At 40.5% G+C, this 19,349-nt stretch overlaps 1 protein-coding gene across 2 annotated transcripts in view; it reads right to left on the reverse strand.

Moving 5' to 3' along the window:
* The window catches only part of LOC132404987 (ankycorbin-like), a 207,860-nt gene that overhangs the window by 54,109 nt on the left and 134,402 nt on the right, over window positions 1-19,349 (reverse strand). For both annotated transcript variants that reach the window (XM_059989645.1, XM_059989644.1), the window contains exons 4-7: window positions 19,031-19,119; window positions 13,763-13,827; window positions 8,459-8,516; window positions 5,998-6,068 (exon numbers count right to left, since the gene is read on the reverse strand). In XM_059989645.1, coding sequence (XP_059845628.1) covers window positions 5,998-6,068; window positions 8,459-8,516; window positions 13,763-13,827; window positions 19,031-19,119 — 283 coding nt within the window. The remainder of the gene's footprint in view (window positions 1-5,997; window positions 6,069-8,458; window positions 8,517-13,762; window positions 13,828-19,030; window positions 19,120-19,349) is intronic.

A 19,349-nucleotide genomic window follows, 5' to 3' on the forward strand; every position in this document is an offset into this window, starting at 1 on the left:
ATGTAAGTGGTATTGGATGAAAGCCATTGAGGCAGGATATCATGTTCTTCTTAGGCACCAGTATAATTGGAGTCTGCTTAAAGCAGGTGGGTACCTCAGACTGTCGAAATGAGTGATTAAAGGCCTCTGTCAACACCTCAGCCAGTCGATCTGCATAGGGCTTCAGTACTCAGCCAGGTACTCAATTTGGGCTTGGATGCTTTCCGTGGGTTAACACTCCTGAAGGATGCTCTCAGGTTTGCCTCAAAATCTGAAATCACAGGGTCATTGGGGGCTGTGGGAGTTCATGACAATTCCTCCATGTTTTGACGGTCAAAACAAGCGTAGAAGGCATTGCGCTCATCTGGAAGTGAGGCCCTGTTGTTACCTATGTCATTTGATGTCACTTTCTAAGAGGTAATAGCATTCAAATTTACCTATTTCTTATGTATATATAAAGTTTCAGTCATATCCATGAAAATATTTTACAGACAAAATACTGCTGGGCAATTAACCATTAGAAAGGAGTCTAAATCAGACAAAGAATTTATTAATTACATTTTTAAATACCCCATGCCAATTGTGAGGTTTTGATGGTGAGAGCTTGCATATTTCTTTTTCAAAATTTTCCACTATATTAGTTTGGCAAAAAAGTTCCAAGCAATATTGCAAGGTTCTTAATTCAGATTCATGGACTTAGTTTGAAAAGTATATAGTTTGATTTAATTATGAAATGATAATTTCATAGCTGACAAAGAATACAAGATAACAATTTTCCATAGAGAGATTTTACTCAAACAAGAGCTATAAAACTGATCCTTGTCCAACAAGCTTCAACTGTTTAAACATGCTCTTCAATACTTAGTCATAACATTTAGCACAACAAGCTGCCATAATGACTAACTTATAAAATACTGTTGTTCCTAATTCCATTGACAATTATGGTTAGAATATTTGAGTGATAATTGTTGACTTTTCTGCCCTGTTAACCTGGAATGCAAAGCTCCTTTCAAAAACTAAAAAATTCAGCACTCTATATTTTCCCAGCAATACTCAAAACACATGCAGAGAAGCTGCTGATCAGAGTATTCAGTACTAGAGTCAAAGTTGTCAAAATTTCCCCAAAGGTAATTTCATTCCTTCTGCTAGTGAAATGTCTAACATTTGCTTAGGTGCTTCGCACATATGGTCAACATCACGGTTACAAAAGAAGCAAGAAGAATGGTTCTTTGCTCAACAGGACCATTCATTCATTCCTGCATTCATATTGTGCCAGTAAACTAAATTACTAAATTTCAACTCTGGAGAGTTGAAGAATTACTCCTGACAGTTAATATGGAAATGTGTGATCAATGGGGAGGGGGTGGTGATTGGGACGGAGCAGAAAGCATTTCCACCAGTTTTAGAGTTAAAGCATGTGCAATACAGACAAGAACATCTGGCTCACATCTGCAAGCTAAATATTATTATTTAAATAATATATTCAATCAATAAATGAACAACTGCAACAATATAGTATGCCAGGACCACCAGACTCAAAAACCTTTACTTTCCCCAAGCAGTAACAATGACCAACACCTCCACCCACTAACTCCACCACAAATTTATTACTTCCTGTCAGTCGACTTATGCACAACCAAGTGTCAATTTATGGACATACAATAAATCTATAAGCTAACATGTATTTATATTTACAGTGTGTTTTATTATTATTATCACCATGTTAATTAACTCAAACGTGTTTTGTGCTGCATTGGATTTGGAGTAATAATTATTTTGTTCTTACAGTTGTGTACAGTAAATGACATTAAGCAATCTTGAATCTTGAGAGAGTTTCAAATTGGAGTTTCAAATAATCCATTTTAAGAACAGTTCCATTGTGAATACACACAGTATTTCTGAACAGGATGAAGTGACTGAACAGAACAGAATTCCTCTTTCTGGTCATGGAAACAAAGAGCTTTTTAAACTAAAAAGAAATTCTCTTTCATTCTGTGGGTTTTGTGGTCCTTATGGAATCTTTACATGTGTAATGTGAATTTTCTACAGACACGTCTCATAGTTCTTCACTGTGAGAATACCATAGGAACAGATGTTGAAATGTCGAACATTACTGCACAAATTAGAAACTGAATTATTTTAGTCATGACTTTGCACTATTAAAGTCCAAATAAGCTTTGGAAAATATTTTAATAATTTTTTTGCCATATGCACACCAATGGAAGCTGCACAGTTTTTGCCAATATACTGTTCCAGTGGACAGTTTGTAAAACACACAGTAATGATTGACATTTTAGCATTTATTCTTACGGTATGGTCGCAGTGGACAGTTCAGTACAGAAACAGGCTCTTCGCTCCAAAATGTCTGCGCTGACCGTAATGCCAAATGAAACTAAACCTATCTGCCTGCACCTGGTTCATATCCCTCCATTTCTTCCATATTTATGTTTCAATGTATGTTGTTATGAATGAACCACAGCTCTGAGGGGCCAAAGGGTGTGGGGTAGCCCCCTCCTTTGTGAGAATCGCAAGAGCATTATTGGGTTGGGTCAGAGGACCCAGGAGATGAGAGAGAGAGACATGGCCATTGTCTCCTGGAGACAACGTTTGTGGATTGGGGACTATGCTACGTGCAAGCCCTCGGGCAAAGTGGGCTGGTTGAGAAAGAGATTGCATCACCCCAACCTGATTGACATCTACTACCCGGTGAGTTAATTTAAAAGGGGGGCTGTAGGGACAGCCCCTCAGATGCACCAGAAGAAACGCTAGCGATCCCGTAATAGCGGGAAGCCATTTGAAGGAAGCCACATGCGTTCGGTTCCCTTGCCTGGGGGCTGGTGGCTGGTACCACGGAAAACGACTTGGAACTAACAACGGGGAACCAACTCCCCCGACGCAACGGATTGGCCTCATAAAAGACCAGGGCAAGTTTAAAACCGTCTCTCTTAAACCCAAAGAGCTGCAGCTTGAAAGGACAGTAACTTTTAACTTTCCATCGGACAATACAATATCCCCAGACAAATGATAGAGCTATTGCTTAAATTGATGATTATTATTATACCCACGTTATTAGATTGAGTATTGACGACGTATATTATATGAATGTCTGTATTAATCTTATCTTGTGCCCCTTTATAAATAAAGACTTTTAAAAATAGTACCATCAGACTTCAACAGACCTCTCTATCTTTGCTAGTAAGTGATCCAGTTACGGGAATTTCGTAACAAAGTTAAACATCACTATCATGTCTGCTTCCACCACCACCCCTGGCAGTATGTTCCAGACATCTAAACTTCAAAAAAAAAATTACCCTACACATCTTGTTTTATCTTTGCCCCTTTCATCTTAAAGCCATTTCTACCATGTTGCAAATGACTATTTATCCTACGACACTCAATTTGATAAACTTCTGCCAAGTCTCCCCTCAACTTCCAACACAATCCAACTTCTCCTTGGCTCTAATACTCTTTAATCCAAGCAACTTCCTGATGAACGTCTTCTGCATACGTCCAAAGCCTCTACATACTTCCTGTAATGAAGCAACCAGATCCGTGCACAATACTCCAAATGCAGCTTGACTTCCTGACTGTTATACTCATTGCCTGGACCAATGAAGGCAAGCAGCTTTATCTTCTTGTGTTGCTATATTCGAGAAGCTAAGGACTTGGACACCAAGGTCCCTCAGTACATCCAATGCTTCTAAGGGTCCTGTCATTTACCTCTCAAAATGCAACATCTCACACTTGAACAGACAAAACTATCTGCCCTCATCTGCAACTGATATACATCCTGCTATTCCCTTTGACAGATTTCCTCAATTTCTACAATTCCACTCATTTTTGTTTCACTTGAGTCTGCTTACTTCAATCACAAACAGATGTCCAACCACAAACAAGAGAAAATCTGCAGATGCTGGACACCTCAGCTCTGAATCCCTGTGGAACATGACTGGTTTCCGAACTCCAGGCAGAATGACACAACTCCATCACCACCCTTTGTGATGACTACTCTAGTTCATTTTCTGTAGTTTAAAAATAGAACTTCACTTTGTAGTAAATTCCCAATCCAGTCTTAAAAAGAGTGAGTTTTGGTCCATGGCCTCCTCTACTGCTACAATAAGCCCACACTCAAGTTTTAAGAGCAAAACCTCATACTCCTGTCTAGATAGTCTCCAATCTGACAGAATGAACATTGACTTCTTGGTAATTTCTCCATGCTCCCTCCTGCTTGTCTCTTCTTTCATTTCCCATTTTGGCTCCCTTCTTACCGCTTTACCAGCCCATCAGCTTCCTCTGGTGGCCTGCCTGCCTCCTTCCCTTTCTCTCATGGTCCACTGTCCTCTATCAGATTCCTCCTCCTTCAGCCCCTTACCCTTTCCACCCATCTCCTCCCAGCTTCTTACTTCGTCTCCCTTCCATTGCCCACCTTCCCTCTCACCTAGTTTCAGCTATCACCTACCAGCTTGTACTTTCCCCTTTCCCCCACCTGCTTATTCACGCTCTTTCCCCTTTCCTTTCCAGTCCAGTAGGAGGGTATTGCCCTGAAATGCCCACTGTTTATTTCAAATGAAAAGATTTAAGGAAACCCAGAATTTTAAGTCACAGGTACTGAGAGTAAACAAACACTGAATTATCCACTGAAGGGATATAAGTTGGAATCTTCAATATAATATCCCATTCTGTAGAAGCCACAGTCAGGGCTCAAGCAGAGGTAAAGTAGACAAAACGATAGCTTCAGGCACACCAAATCATATGCTTATTTGAAGTTGAAGCTACACTGCAATCATCCACAAGATCTTTGATAATATTACACCGACAATTAATTTTAAATTTTATCTCTAACTTTATTTTTATGTAATAATTTATTCTTTATAATTGTTGAGTGCTGTCTTTGGTTGCATGTTGCGCCCCGACAAAAACAAAGCAAGTTCCTAATACATGCCAATGAAGTTGATTCTTGATTCAAGATTGACAGATTTTGTGAACCATTTAAAAGGAATTTTGGAAAAGGGTGGGCGTATGAAGTCACATTACAGCTGACGTCTGATCCGATTGAACGATGGAGGGAAATGGCCTATTCCTGTTCCAGTGGGAGCAGTTTGTGTCCAGTCTCCCCACACATGCTGCAACAGCCAAGGTGGTAGCTCAACACCTAGTCAGTCTGGCATAGAAAGCAAGTGCTGGTCTTCCCAACAACGCTACGCCCACTGTATTTATTTAGAGATAACAGGCCCTTCTGGTCTAATGAGCCCATGCTGCTCAATTATGCCCATATGAACAATTAACCTTATGGAACATCTTTGGACTGTGAGAGGAAACCAGAGCACCTGGAGGAAACCCACACAGTCACAGGGAGAACATACAAACTCTTTACAGGCAGGGCACTGAAGCCAGGTCACGGGTGCTGTAATAGCATTATGCTAATTACTAAGCTACCATTTATATACATTATTAAATGAAAAGTCTTTTTACCCCAAGTTAGAAATTTGTTATCTCTTTCAAGGTTCCCAATATAATATGGTTGTCCTGTAATTTCCAGGAATTAAAAATTACCCTCTTAGACAATGTTTTAAGAAAATCTATTGAGTAAAAAATATAGGAGCATTAAAACAAGTTCCGGCTGGACTTAGTCCTTAAACTGCTGGAGAACAGTGTGGAAAGATCAGGTGCTCATTTTCTCCCAGTAGGGATTAGTTCTTAGTTCCAAGTGTCAGGTTTTGTCTCCCTGTTACCTTATCCTTCAATCTCTCTGAATTATGGAGGACAGCATGTGTATAAACGTCTCTCTCCATCAGACTTACTCATGATCATCATGACTTCAGTATTTCTACTATTTTTTAATGTTTCTTTATTGCACAAATGATTTTTTTATGTTTTATGTTTTATGTTCTTATGTTTTATGTTCTATTATTATGAACCATCTGATTGGCCTCTCTGGGAACTAGTTGACTTGATCAGCATTTCTGATCTGGCTATTGTTCACGATTGCACTTAATTAAAAAAAACAGAATTACTTACAGCGTCTTTAGTGTTAACAGGGCACTTGTGTTCACACAGTAGTTGAACAATAAAAATAGAACCACTTGTAGCTGGAAATGAAAGTATTGAGTAAGTAAAATGCTCTATATTAATCCTTACTTACACCTATTGCTTATTTAATGAACAAGTATGAAACCAACATCAAAAAGCCATTGTTCTTAACTGAAAAACTGCCATGATCTTTAAAAACATAAGACCTTAAGACAATGGAGCAGAATTAGTCCATATGGCCCATTGAATCTGCTCTGCCATTCCATCATGATTGATTTGTTATCTCTCTCAACCCAGTTCTCTTGCCTTCTCCCCATAATCATTGACACCCTTACTAATCAAGAACCTATCAACCTCCTCTTTAAATATACTCAATGACTTGGCCTCCACAGCCTTCTGTTTCACCACGCTATGGCTAAAGAAATTCCTCCTCATTTCTGTTCTAAAAGGATGTCCCTCTATTCTGATCTCTGACCCTAGACTCGCCCACTATACAAAGGTTATGGGTTATTGTGACTCTGCACATAGAGGCGACTGTGTGTGATGCACCGTAACACCGTACAGATTCACTTTGCTGCATGAGGTCACAGTGGATTCCCCGCTCTCACTTCTATTTACTGGTCAACTTCCACTTATGGTATTTCAACCTGTTGGATGTGGACGCTTGCTCTTAGGCCAGGTAATTGTTACAAGGCTGATGAGGTTCATAAAGTTTTGAAGTAAAAACTTTTCAGTAAAGAAAGCATACTATCACCCTACAAAAGAAAATGCGCCTTTGCTACCTCTCCCTTCATTCAGCTTTCATTGGAAAAAAAAGTCACTGCAATATCTAACATTAAGACATACTGCAGGAGCAGAATTAGCCCATTTGGCTCATCAAGTCAGCCCTGCCTTTCCATTATGGCTGGTTTATTATCCCACTCAGTCCCATTCTCCTGCCTTCTCCCAATAATATTTGGTGCCCTTACAAATCAATAAACTCAACCTGTGCTTCAGATATACCCAATGACTTTCAAGTCAAAGTCAAATTAAAATTTATTGTCAGTGTACATACACGTCACCACATACAACCCTGAGATTCTTGTTCTGTGGGCATACTTAGCAAATCTATAGAATAGTAACTGTAAACAGGATCAATGGACAACAAACTGTGCAAATGTGGATATAAATAAATATAAAATAGCAAATTAGAAGACTCCTTAAATGAGTGTAGTTATCCCCTTTTGTTCAAGAGCCTGGTGGTGTGAATCCTGAGGCACTTGTACCTTCTACTTGATGGCAGCTTGGCCTGGGTGGTGAGGATCTTTGCTAATGGATACTACAGTGCCTTTACTTCCTGCGGAGCATCAAGAAAGCTCACCTCTGTCCCAGGATACTGATGGACTTTTACCGCTGTACCACTGAGAGCATACTCACCAACTGCATCTCAGTGTGGTATGGCAATTGTCCCGTATTAGACCGCAAAGCACTTCAGTGTGTGGTGAAAGCTGCCTAGCCGATTATTGGCAACCAATTGCCCACCATTGAGAACATCTGCCATAAACGCTGCCTGGGCAGGGCGAAAAGCATTATCATGGACGTATCTCACCCCAAACATGGACTTTTTACTCTCCTCCCATCCGGTAGATGCTACAGGAGCCTCTGCTCCCTCACCAGCAGGCACAGGAAGAGCTTCTTCCCTGAGGCTGTGACCTTGCTGAACCTCACAGCACTAAGCAATATTGCACCCATATTGTACTGTCTCAATACTTTTATATTTGTGTGCTGTAGCACTTACTTTTTATTCACAGTTATTTTGTAAACAACACTATTCTTTGCATTTCTGGTTAGATGCTAACTGCATTTCATTTGGCTTTGTATCTGTACTCAGCACAATAACAATAAAGTTGAATCTAATCTAATCTTTCCTGCAGCAATGTTTTATGTGAAGAAGAAGAAGGCGACCCTTAACTCCGAGTGGAGTCATTGGGATGCCATTGTGATGTAGTTTTTCTTTAGCAAGCTTTCTTGTTTTTATGAGGCTGAGTTGCTAGCTTGAAGTTCAACCCAGCACGGATAGAAAGCGTACAAGAGAGCCAGCTGGATTCGAACTCAGAAGCCTTCACTCCAAAGTCCGGTGCCACCAGCTGGCCAAATGCTTTATGTAGATGTGTTGAATGGTTCGGAGGGTTTTACCTGTGATATACTAGGCCAAATCCACTACCTTTTTGTAGGATTTTCCATTCAAAGGCATTGGTGTTCCCATATCAGGCCATAATGCAGCCAATCTGCACACACTCCACCAATTTGTTGGACATGACCTCTACAAGTAATATTGTTCATCTACCACTTTCAATTCAGTATTATGGAGTAAATGACCAGTGACATTTTAATGAGATCTCAGTTATCGACTCATCTTGCAATTTTAAAACGAACAATTTCTTTAAAAAGTTAAAAGTAATTTCCTTACCTGCATGGTGCAATGCTGTTTTCCCATTACTGTCAGTACATTCCACTGGACATTTGTACTAGGAACAAAGAGGAATAAGACAATTAAGTTTACTTTTGCATTCTGCGCTTTAACTATATACAAAAGTTCCACTGTTAGTTATCACTATTTATTCCTTACATCAGTCTGACATATCCTGCGGGACTGACCTCACAATGAATTTTCTGATAGTTATTATACTACAGTAGAGTATGTAGTGAGTGGGGAGACTAAACAATGAGTCCTTGGCATCTAAAATCCTTTGCTCAAATATTTAACCCTTAATGTTTATTGTAACTCAGCCAATAAACACAAATTGATCAGGTTACCAAAAGCTTTGAAAAGTGGTATAACCCATTTCAAAAGAGTACAAATTAACATTCAGTACTGTGCAAAAAGTCCTATGTACATATAAATGGTTAGGGTGCCTCAGAGGTTTGCATAGCACAGTAATAATTTCATGTGTTACATTGGATTGTTGCTGCAAAACAGAAACACAAACAAATTTAATGACGTTTATGAGTGATGATAATCCTGATTCTGATATGGGTCTCTGTTGTGGACTGAGATTGGGAAAGGGGCAGGGAGAAGGGAATCATGGTTGGAAAAAGGGAAAAGGAAAGGGGAGGGAGCAGGAAGCACCAGAGAGACATTCTGTAATGATCATTATACCAATTGTTTGGAATCAAATGACCTTGGCTGATGCCTCAGGGCTGGGTGTGTCTGCACCCATGCCATACCCGACCCCCATCACTCCCTTCTCTGCCACCTGATCCATACCCCTCTGGTGGTGCTCCTCCCTCATCATTCCCAACATCTTTTGCTCCAGCTACATTTACAAACTCCCTCTCCATCCCATGCTGACAGACACAGGACTGTGCAAAAGCCTTAGGCACCCTAGCCATATACACTTGCCTACGACTATGCACAGTACTGCATGAGATTCATCTACACAATCCTAATGATGGGTAATTCTGCAGCTACTTTTTTTTTTATTTTTGATGACTTTCTTGCCTTATCTTAACGCAGTAAGTTTTGTCAGAAGTTATGACAGCAGTTTAGTATCTTCAGAAATAAGTGCTCAAATTACATTACTATTGGAAACTGGGCTTCTAGTTCCACTTGGACAAGAAACAGACACCATTTAATGAGGGAGAAAGTAACCAAGTTTGCTTGTGAATGGAATATGGAAACATTCCTATGTCCTGCCAAAGGGTCTCAGCCCAAAACGTTGACTGTACTTTTTTTCTATGGCTGCTGCCTGGCCTGCGAAGTTCCTCCAGCATTTTGTATGTGTGTGCTATATAACGTATGGTGCTTTTATGACCACAGTAACAACTACAGCCAAACTACATGCTGCTTGCGCCAATCCTAATAAGACCATAAGCAAAGCAGAAGTAGGCTATTCAGCCCATCGAGTCCATTCTGTCATTCCATCATGGATGATCCCCTATCACTCTCAATCCTATTATTCTGACTTCTCGCTGTAACTTCCGATGCCAAGAACCCATCAACCTCCGCTTTAATTCTTCGAGCAAGTCATATGCAGGATGGGCAAAAGAGAGGCGATGGATATCATTTACTTAGGTTTTCAGAAGGCATTTGATAAACTGTCTCCACAAGGCTGCTTAACAAGATAAAATCCTATGGAGTTACAGGAACAATACTGGGATGGGTAGAGGAATGGCTGGCAGGCAGGAGGCAGCGAGTGGGAATAAAGGGGGCCTTTTCTGATTGGCTGCCAGTGACATCAGAGGTTCAAAAGGATTTAAGAGGTTTCGTGCAAAACCCCAAGGTCAGTTCACAGGTTAAGTCTATGGTAAAGAAGGGAAATGCAATGTTGACATTTTTTTTTAAAAGGGGAATAGAATATAAAAACAATGAGATAATGCTGAAACTTTACAAGACACTAGTTGGGCTGCACTTGGAGTATTGTCAACAGTTTTTGGCCCCTTATCTCAGAAAGGATGTACTGTCATTGGAGGGAGTTTACGAGGATAATTCCGGGAATGAAAGGGTTAAAATGTGAGGAGGATTTGGCAGCTTTCAGCCTGAACTCACCGGAATTTAGAGAAAAACCCATGCTGACTACAGCCTATTTTATCACATGCCTCCAAGCACCCCAAAACCTCATCCTTAATAATTGATTCCAACATCTGCCCAACCACTGAAATCAGGTTAACTGGCCTATAATTTCCTTTCTTTTGCCTCCCTCTCTTCTTAAAAGGGTGCAGAGACATTCGTAATTTTCCAGTCCTCTGGAACCATTCCAGAATCTATTGATTCTTGAAAGATCATTAATAATGCCTGCACAGTCTCTTCAGCTTCCTGCTTCAGAACCCTGGCATGTAGTCCATCTGGTCCAGGTGACTTATCTACCTTCAGGCTTTTCAGCATCACAAGCGTCTTCTCCTTAGTAATAGCAAGGACACTCACTTCTGACCCTGAGGCGCTGGCATTCTGCTAGAGTCTTCCACCATGAAGACTGATGCAAAATACTTATTAAGTTTATCCTCCATTCCTTTGTTCCAGTGTCATTTTCCAGCGGTCTGATATTCACTCTCATCTCTCCTTTACTCTTTATATATCTGAAAATACTTCTGGTACCCTCTTATATATTATTAACTAGCTTACCTTTGCATCTCATCTTTTCTCTATGGCTTTTTGCTTGCCTTCTGTTGGCTTTTCAAAGCTTTCTAATCCTCTAACTTCTTACTATTTTTTGCAATATTATAGCACTCTCTTTCCCTTTTATGCTATTTTTGACTTCACTTGCCAGCCACAGTTGCCTCATCCTCCCTTTAGAATATTTCTTCATCTTTGGGATGCATCTTTCCTGCGCTTTACAAATTACCCCCAGAAACTGCAGCCATTGCTGATCTGCTGTCATCCCTGCTAGAGTCCCCTTCCAATCAACTTTGGCCAGCTCCTCTCTCATGCCTCTGTAATTCCCTTTACTCCCCTGTAATACTGATACATCTGACTTCAGCTTCTCCTTTGCTATTTTGTCATATGTTCACTACCTTGTAAGGGTTCCTTTGCCTTAAGCTCTCTAACCTAATCTGGGTCATTACATAACGGGTAGTTGGAGCTCGTCAGCTTGGGAGGGCAGTCCACCTAAGAGAGGGAACACTCTGATTTCAAACCTCCGCTGCCTTGCGGCCATACCCACTCACGGTAAAGGTTTTGGGAGTAAACTCTGAGGACAAATCCAGAGCTGGGGTCCCTAAGACAGTCCAAAGTTGCCTTCAACCTTATTCTGGCAACTCCTGCGACGACACTGGTGCCAAGCTGTATCGGCCCTTGCCCTTCCCTTGGACAACATCAGTGGTGTGGAGAGGGGAGACTAGCTGCATGGGCAATTGCTGATCTTCCATACAACCTTGCCCAGGCCTGCGCCCTGGAGAGGACACTCCAAGACTTTCCAGGCACAGATCCATGGTCTTGCAAGACTAACGGATGCCATACACATAACACCCAATCCAGGGATGCTGTTCACCAGTGGGCTTGACCACAAGCTGCTTTAGAAAGCCATATCGTAGGCATTCTACAAACTCCCTCTCTTGAGACCCAGTTTTCCCAATCTATGCGCATACTGACATCCCCAATAATTATTTCCCTTTTTAAATGCCTTTTTTATCTCCTACTGTAAGCCCACATCCTGGCTTCTGTTTGCAGGACTGTATATAACACTGCCTACATGCCTGTCCTTTCGATACAAGGTGTATCCTTGGATGTAAAGCTCCCAACCATGATTTTCTTTCAGCTATGACTCCGTGATGTCCACATTATACTTTACTTTATTGTCACCAAACAATTGATACTAAGCGTACAATCATCACAGCAATATTTGACTCTGTGCTTCGCACTCCCTGCAAATCTCTGTATCATTATACCTGCAAATCTCTAACTGCGCTACAAGATCATACCTTTTTCCATGTGCAGTGGGCATTCAAATATAACTACTTCTGTATTTATCACCCTTTTTGACTTTGTCCCCCTGTCACACTTTAACTCAACACACTGAATCCAATTTTGCTCTATCATTTGCCTTCTTTTCCTCACAGATTTTAACTTAATCAGTTAAAATTTAAACAAGCCTGATGCATTTTGGAAGCAAGTCCTGTGTACTGAAGAAGTTAAAATAGAACTTTTTGACAGTTGCAATGAGCAAAGGTGTGTTTGGAGAAAAAAGGGTGCAGAATTTCATGAAAAGAACACCTCTCCAACTGTTAAGCACAGGGGGTAAATCAATCATGCTTTGGGCTTGTGTTGCAGCCAATGGCACAAGGAACATTTCACTGGTAGAGGGAAGAATGAATTCAATTAAATACCAGCAAATTCTGGAAGCAAACATCACACTGTCTGTAAAAATGCTGAAGGTGAAAAGAGGATGGCTTCTACAACAGGATAATGATCCTAATCACACCTCAAAATCCACAATGGACTACCTCAAGAGGTGCAAGTTGAAGGTTTTCCCATGGCCCTCACAGTCCCCCGACCTAAACATCATCGAAAATCTGTGGATAGGCCTCAAAAGAGCAATGCATGCAAGACGGCCCAAGAATCTCACAGAATTAGAAGCCTTTTGCAAGGAAGAATGGGTGAAAATCCCCCAAACAAGAATCTTAGCTGGCAATAAAAAGCGTTTACAAACTGTGATACTTGGTACTAAGTACTGCCATGCAGGGTGCCCAAACTTTTGTTTCGGGCCCTTTTCCTTTTTTCTTATTTTGAAACTGTAAAGGATGGAATTATAAAGGTTTTCTTGCTTAAAATATTACAGAAATGTTTCATCTTTAACTTTATGCCTTTTGGAAAACAGGTAATCTTTTACTCGCTTAGCTATTCACAGTAACAGAAATCTTGACAAGGGGTGCACAAACTTTTGCAAGCCACTGTCTGTTGCTTGGATTTCCAGCATCTGCAGATCCTCCCTTGTTTGTCATCAATCAGGAAATGGCACCTGGGACTACTGGAACACGTACTGAGAAAAGAGAAGCTCGAACATCTTGCGGTGACAGGAAATATTATTGGAAGAGAAAGTCACAGTAAACAGCATGTAACATTCATCAGTTACATTAGCGGCTGAACAGGCAAAGTTTTGAACGGCTTATTAGAACATCCCAGATTAAAGACCAATGGAAGACCATGATTGCCATACAACAGGGCACATAATGCTGCTGCTGATGATTCTCTCATGTATTGGTATTCCGTAATCTAAACTGCAGGAAATCAGAACAATATATTTAAGAAGTCACTAACAAAAACATGAGTCTCCACTACCTGCAAGATCTTTCTCACACACTCTTGATGACTGAACTTTGACGCAAGGTGCAACACATTCGAGCCTGCAATTTAAACAAGAGGGGGAGAAAGTTAACAGCTTTGAACCCATGTCAATATTTGAAACAAAAGTGTCAATTAAGTATTAGCTCAAATGCACACAGTGAAGCAAGACTTCTAGTTTGCATATTCTTTAATTGGAAAAGATTGCTAATCAATTCTTAGCTACAAATATTTCTATTGCCTAAGCATCAAATCCAATCTGAAAGAGAACATGCATTTCTCCCCTGTGAATCATCAACAACTATAAAGATGGTCAGTAGCAGAAAGTGTTGTTGAGTTAACTATGCTACCAGTATGGAAATCCATTGAATGTGAGAAACACTGGATAAGAGTGCAACTACCAACAACAGAAAGACAAAAGCATATTTATAATATAAAGAGGATCAAAGCTTCATCAAAATATTCAGCTTGTTGATGAAAGCTGAGATAAAATCATGTTTGTATTGCAAATACTCTCTTTAGGGCAGCCAACAAAATCAGGAAACACCCATGCTCCTTAGGCTGACAATTTAAGTTTCTCAGCTCTGACACTGACAAGCTGGAAAACACTGTTGTCCAGCAGCTCTGCAGCAGTCGTTGAAAGATCAACTTTTCCAACTTGAACAATAATTTAAGTTACTTCCCTTCAGAAGTAACTTCATACATAACTTCTGGAGGAAAAAACAATTAAACCAGTCGAAGTTGGAATACAAAACATTGCTGGTTGTACCCATGCTGAAAGCACAATTTCTTCAGGTGACATAATTCAAATAGATTTACTGAAGAAAGGTTACTTGATGGGTTGCTTCTACAAACAGGATGTCCATCACACTCTTGGCCACAAAGGAAAATTTGCACTAACAAATATGGACGAAACCATGATAGGCCATAGAATACAAGAGTTGGGGTATTACGTTGAAGACCATAAGACAAAGGAGCAGAAGTCAGCCATTCGAGTCTGTTCCACCATTTTATCATGAGCTGATTCATTCTCCCATTTAGTCTCACTCCCCCGCCTTCTCACCATAACCTTTGATGCCCTGACTACTCAGATACCTATCAGTCTCTGCCTTAAATACACCCAATGACTTTACCTTCACTGCCGCCCATGGCAACAAATTCGACAGATTCACCACCCTCTGGCTCAAAGTTGTAGTTGTATAAGACATGGGTGAGGCAAAATTTGGAGTATTGTGTGCGCAGTTCTAGTCACCTACCTGCAGGAAAGTTAATAATATGCTTGAAAGAGAGCAGAGAAATTTATAAGCAAGTTACTGGAACTTGAGGATCTGAGTTACAGTGAAAAGTTAAGTAGGTTAAGACGTTATGCCTTAAGTGCAGGAGAATAAGGAGAAATATTATAGAGGTATACAAAATTATGAGAGGTTATAGACAGGGTGAATGCAGGCATCCCCCCCCCCCCCACCCCCCGAGGTTCCAAGAGATTAAAATTAGAGGTCATAAGTTTAGGTGAAATGCTTATGGGGAAGATGAGGGAGAACTTCTTGACTTTGAAGATGGTGAGAATGTGAAAAGCTGTCAGTGTAAGTGGTGGATGTGGGTTCAAATGCCACATACAAGAGCAATTTGGGTTCAAATTTCTAGAGTGTTTAATATGAAACAGAAAATATTGTAATTTATATAATGTGCCATACTGTATTCTAAAAATATGTAAAGAAAGAAATTATATAAATGTGGGTTACTTTTCAAAACCCTTTAGATGTAGGAACTATACTATCACATAAACAGTGCCTATGAAAAGTATTCACCCCACACCCCCCAGAAGTTTTCATGTTTTTTCTTGTACAATATTGAATCACAGGAGACTTTATTTTTTGACACTGATCAACAGAAAAGGACAAGCAATACACACAAAATGCTGGTGGAACGCAGCAAGCCAGGCAGCATCTATAGAGAGAAGCACTGTTGACGTTCTGGGCCGAGACCTTTCGTCAGTTTTCACGTTGACTCGAAAGAGACACTTTTGGTTGATCAGTGTCAAAAAAAGCAAAATTTAAAAAAAACAATAAAAGATGAAAACTTCTGGGGGGGGGGGGATATAATGATATAATGTTATAGACACTGTATATAGCTAGGGTACCCAAGACTTTGCATAGTACTGTAATAAATCTACATATTGCACTGTATTGCAGCCAGAAAATAAAACATATTTCACGACATATGCAAGTGATAGTAAACCTGATTCTGATATGGATCTCTATTGTGGACTGAAAATACCACACTAGAAATTATCAAACAGAGAGCAGGGTATTCACATATTGACCTGAGATGGATACTGGCATGAAATGATTAAAACAGAGAACAAAGAGTTGTAACACACACAAAATACCAGAGAAAATCAGCAGGCCAGGCAGCATCAATGGAGAGGAATAACGATCTGACGTTTTGGGCCCAGTCCCTTCATTGGGACTAGAAAGGGAGGGGAAAGAAGCCAGAATAATGTGGTGGGGGAAGGGAAGGATACAAGCAAGAAGGTGACTGGTTGAAACCAGATGAGGAGGAAGGTGGGTGGGTGGGGGTTGAAGTGAGAAGCATGGTGGAGATAGGTGGGAAAGGCAAAGGTCTGAATAAGGCCCGAAACATCGAAAGTGCTTCTCCTTATAGATGCTGCCTGGCCTGCTGTGTTCCACCGGCATTTTGCGTGTGTTGTCTGAATAAGGAATCTGACTGGAGAGGAGTGTGGACCACGGGAGAAAGGGAAGACCAAGGGGCACCAGAGAGGAGTGATAGGCAGGTGAGGAGAAGAGAAGGGGTAATTGGGGGTTGAGGGCTGCAACAAGTGTGCCAATTTTAGTTTGAGAAGATGTGAGCATGAGAATGGGACTGCTATCAGATGCAGGAACCAGCGGGCCTGGCAATCTTTTTCCAAGGAATGAGCTATAAGGGCACATTGTTGTGTTGCATGTTTTTATGATTCAAGGATGTTGATGAGTAGATCCAACTTTAAAATGGGTGCAGGAAGATTTTACCAGATATAATTAAAATGAAAGAAAAAGGCAAAGGTCATATATATTTCAATCGGAAAAGACGAAGTGATTTATCCCTTAATGATGCGAGATTGAAAGGTACATGTCAACACGAATCAATGAAGGTTATCACGCAGCTACAACTACCAATTAGGAAGGCAGGTGGCACATTGGCCTTTAAAATAAAAAGATTTGAGTACAGGAGTTCTGTAATGCTGTGGTGAAGCTGCATCTGAAATACTGTTTACAGGTCTGGACTGCTCACTTAATGAAGGATGTGTTTGCAATGGTGGGAGTGCAGTACAGGATAAACACTGATTCCTGGAATCATTGGTTTATTCTTTATGGACAGATTAAGCAACCTAGTCTATTATGTCTGAGAACAACAGATTTTTAGATATATAGAGAATCAACGGATATGGGTTTAGTACAGGAATGTGGCCCTGATATTTAAAAATATCTGTTATGATCTTACGAAAAAGCAGGGGAAGTGAAAGCCAAATGACCCAGCTCTGCTTCTATTTCCTATGATTTAAATAATGATCTTAATTAAGATAAGGATTGGAGTTTGATTTAATCTTCAGTAAGAAGAACGGCAAGATTAGAATTATTAACTCATACAGCACTAAGAGGTGGCTATTCTCCCTAATCTGCTTTAGATAAGTCATGGAGACATAGAACACCACCGCCCTTCAGCCCATCTAGTCCATGTCGAACTATTATTCTGCCTGGTCCCACCCACCTGCACCTGGACCATGGGCCTTCCATACACCTACCATCCAAACTTCTCATAAATGTTGAAATTGAACCAGCATCCACCACTTCCACTGGCAGCTCGTTCCACGCTCTCACCACCCTCTGAGTGAAGTTCCCTGTCATGTTCCCCTTAAACATGTCACCTTTCAGCTTTAACCCATGACTACTAGTTCAAGTATCACCCAACCTCAGAGCCTGCTTGCAGTTACCCTCGCTATACCACTTATAATTTTATACTTCTCTATCAAATCTCCCCTAGTTTCCACTACGATCTAGGGAATAAATTCCTAACCTATTCAACCTTTCCTTATTACTCACATCCTCAAGTTCCAGCAACATCCTTATAAGTTTTCCCTGCACTCTTACAATCTCATTGATAGCACTCCTGTTGGTACAAGCAGCTGACCAGAATTGCGCACACAACTCAAAATTTGGCCTCAACAATCTCTTTTCCAACTTTAACATAACATTCCAGCTCCTGTACTTAATACTCTGATTTATGAAGTGTTCCACTTTGATTCACTTCTGCCCTCACTCCCTGAAGTTCTGCATTTTTTATTCCCTCCTCAAATGTATAACCAATTCATTATTTCAATCCCACGTTAATCTATTTACACTATTCTTTTATGTTATATAATTCAGATCAGAACAACTTGACCTGCAGACTATGGAGCAGTCCTCCCCTCTTCTCTGGTTAATAACCTTCATGGCCACGAAAACAAGCTCCTTGAACTTATCCATACAATCATTACAGCAAAGAATAGAGCCCACCAACCCACTGGGCCCCGGCACTTCTCTGCAAGAGAAGCCTTGTCAATCCCCACCTCCACTTCTTTCCCTACAGCCTTGCAATACTCTCTCCTCCAATATTTGAATCTGCTTCTACCTTCCGGGCATTCTTTTGAAACCTTATTAGTGACAGGTCTGACTCCTCATCCTTTTTTCTCCAGTCCTGCTGAAGGGTCTTGGCCCGAGAAGTCGACTGCCCTCATTTCCATAGATACCGCTTGGCCTGCAGAGTTGCTCCAGCATTTGTTTGTGTGTTGGTTGGTGACCAGGTCAGCAGCTTGGAATCAAGTAGAAACTGCATACTTTTCTCCCTGCTCCAAGGGTCAAAAACTATAGCCTTGGTTTGCTGGATCTTCAATTGAGATTTCTTTTATCAGTCTGCATGCTGAATTAATAAATGCAAACATCCTGGTACTGGATGTAGATCTCTGAAGGGAATCCTTTAAGTGGCTGAAAATATACCCAGTTCTGGAATTACACCTGCTGCTTTGACAAAGAGTGGAGCCATGGAACAACAGTCTTATGATCAGCTAAATGACAGAGATTAAAGGTGAGAAGGAGAAACACTGGTTTTGTGAAGTTTATGATAAGCATTACCATGGCTCCTTCATATTTCAAAAACTGTTGTTCAAGCTAATTCTGCACATGTTTTAATTTTCCATAACACATGCAAGGTCAGAAATAAACTCATTACCTGAACCATCCAGTACATTTAGATCAATGCCATGAGTGAGCATTGCTCCCAAACAGTCCACCTGTCCCTTGGTGGCAGCCAAGTGAAAACTAGAAAAAAAAAGGAGAAAGATTAAATGAAAAGTTGCCATATTTTTACATTTGTTTTTGAATTTCTTTTGGCACTTAAGGCATCTAAAGTTTTCCTAACCAAATTTAGTCATGTTTAACATCTTAATCCTTCTGCAAGAACATCAGAAATGAAAGAAAACATGGCTTGGATGTTACTTTGGTTGGAGACCCAGACTAGGGTTTATTCATAAGTATGCATAAAATAGTTT

The sequence above is a fragment of the Hypanus sabinus genome, chromosome 14, assembly GCF_030144855.1.
Source record: "Hypanus sabinus isolate sHypSab1 chromosome 14, sHypSab1.hap1, whole genome shotgun sequence".
NCBI lineage: Eukaryota > Metazoa > Chordata > Chondrichthyes > Myliobatiformes > Dasyatidae > Hypanus > Hypanus sabinus.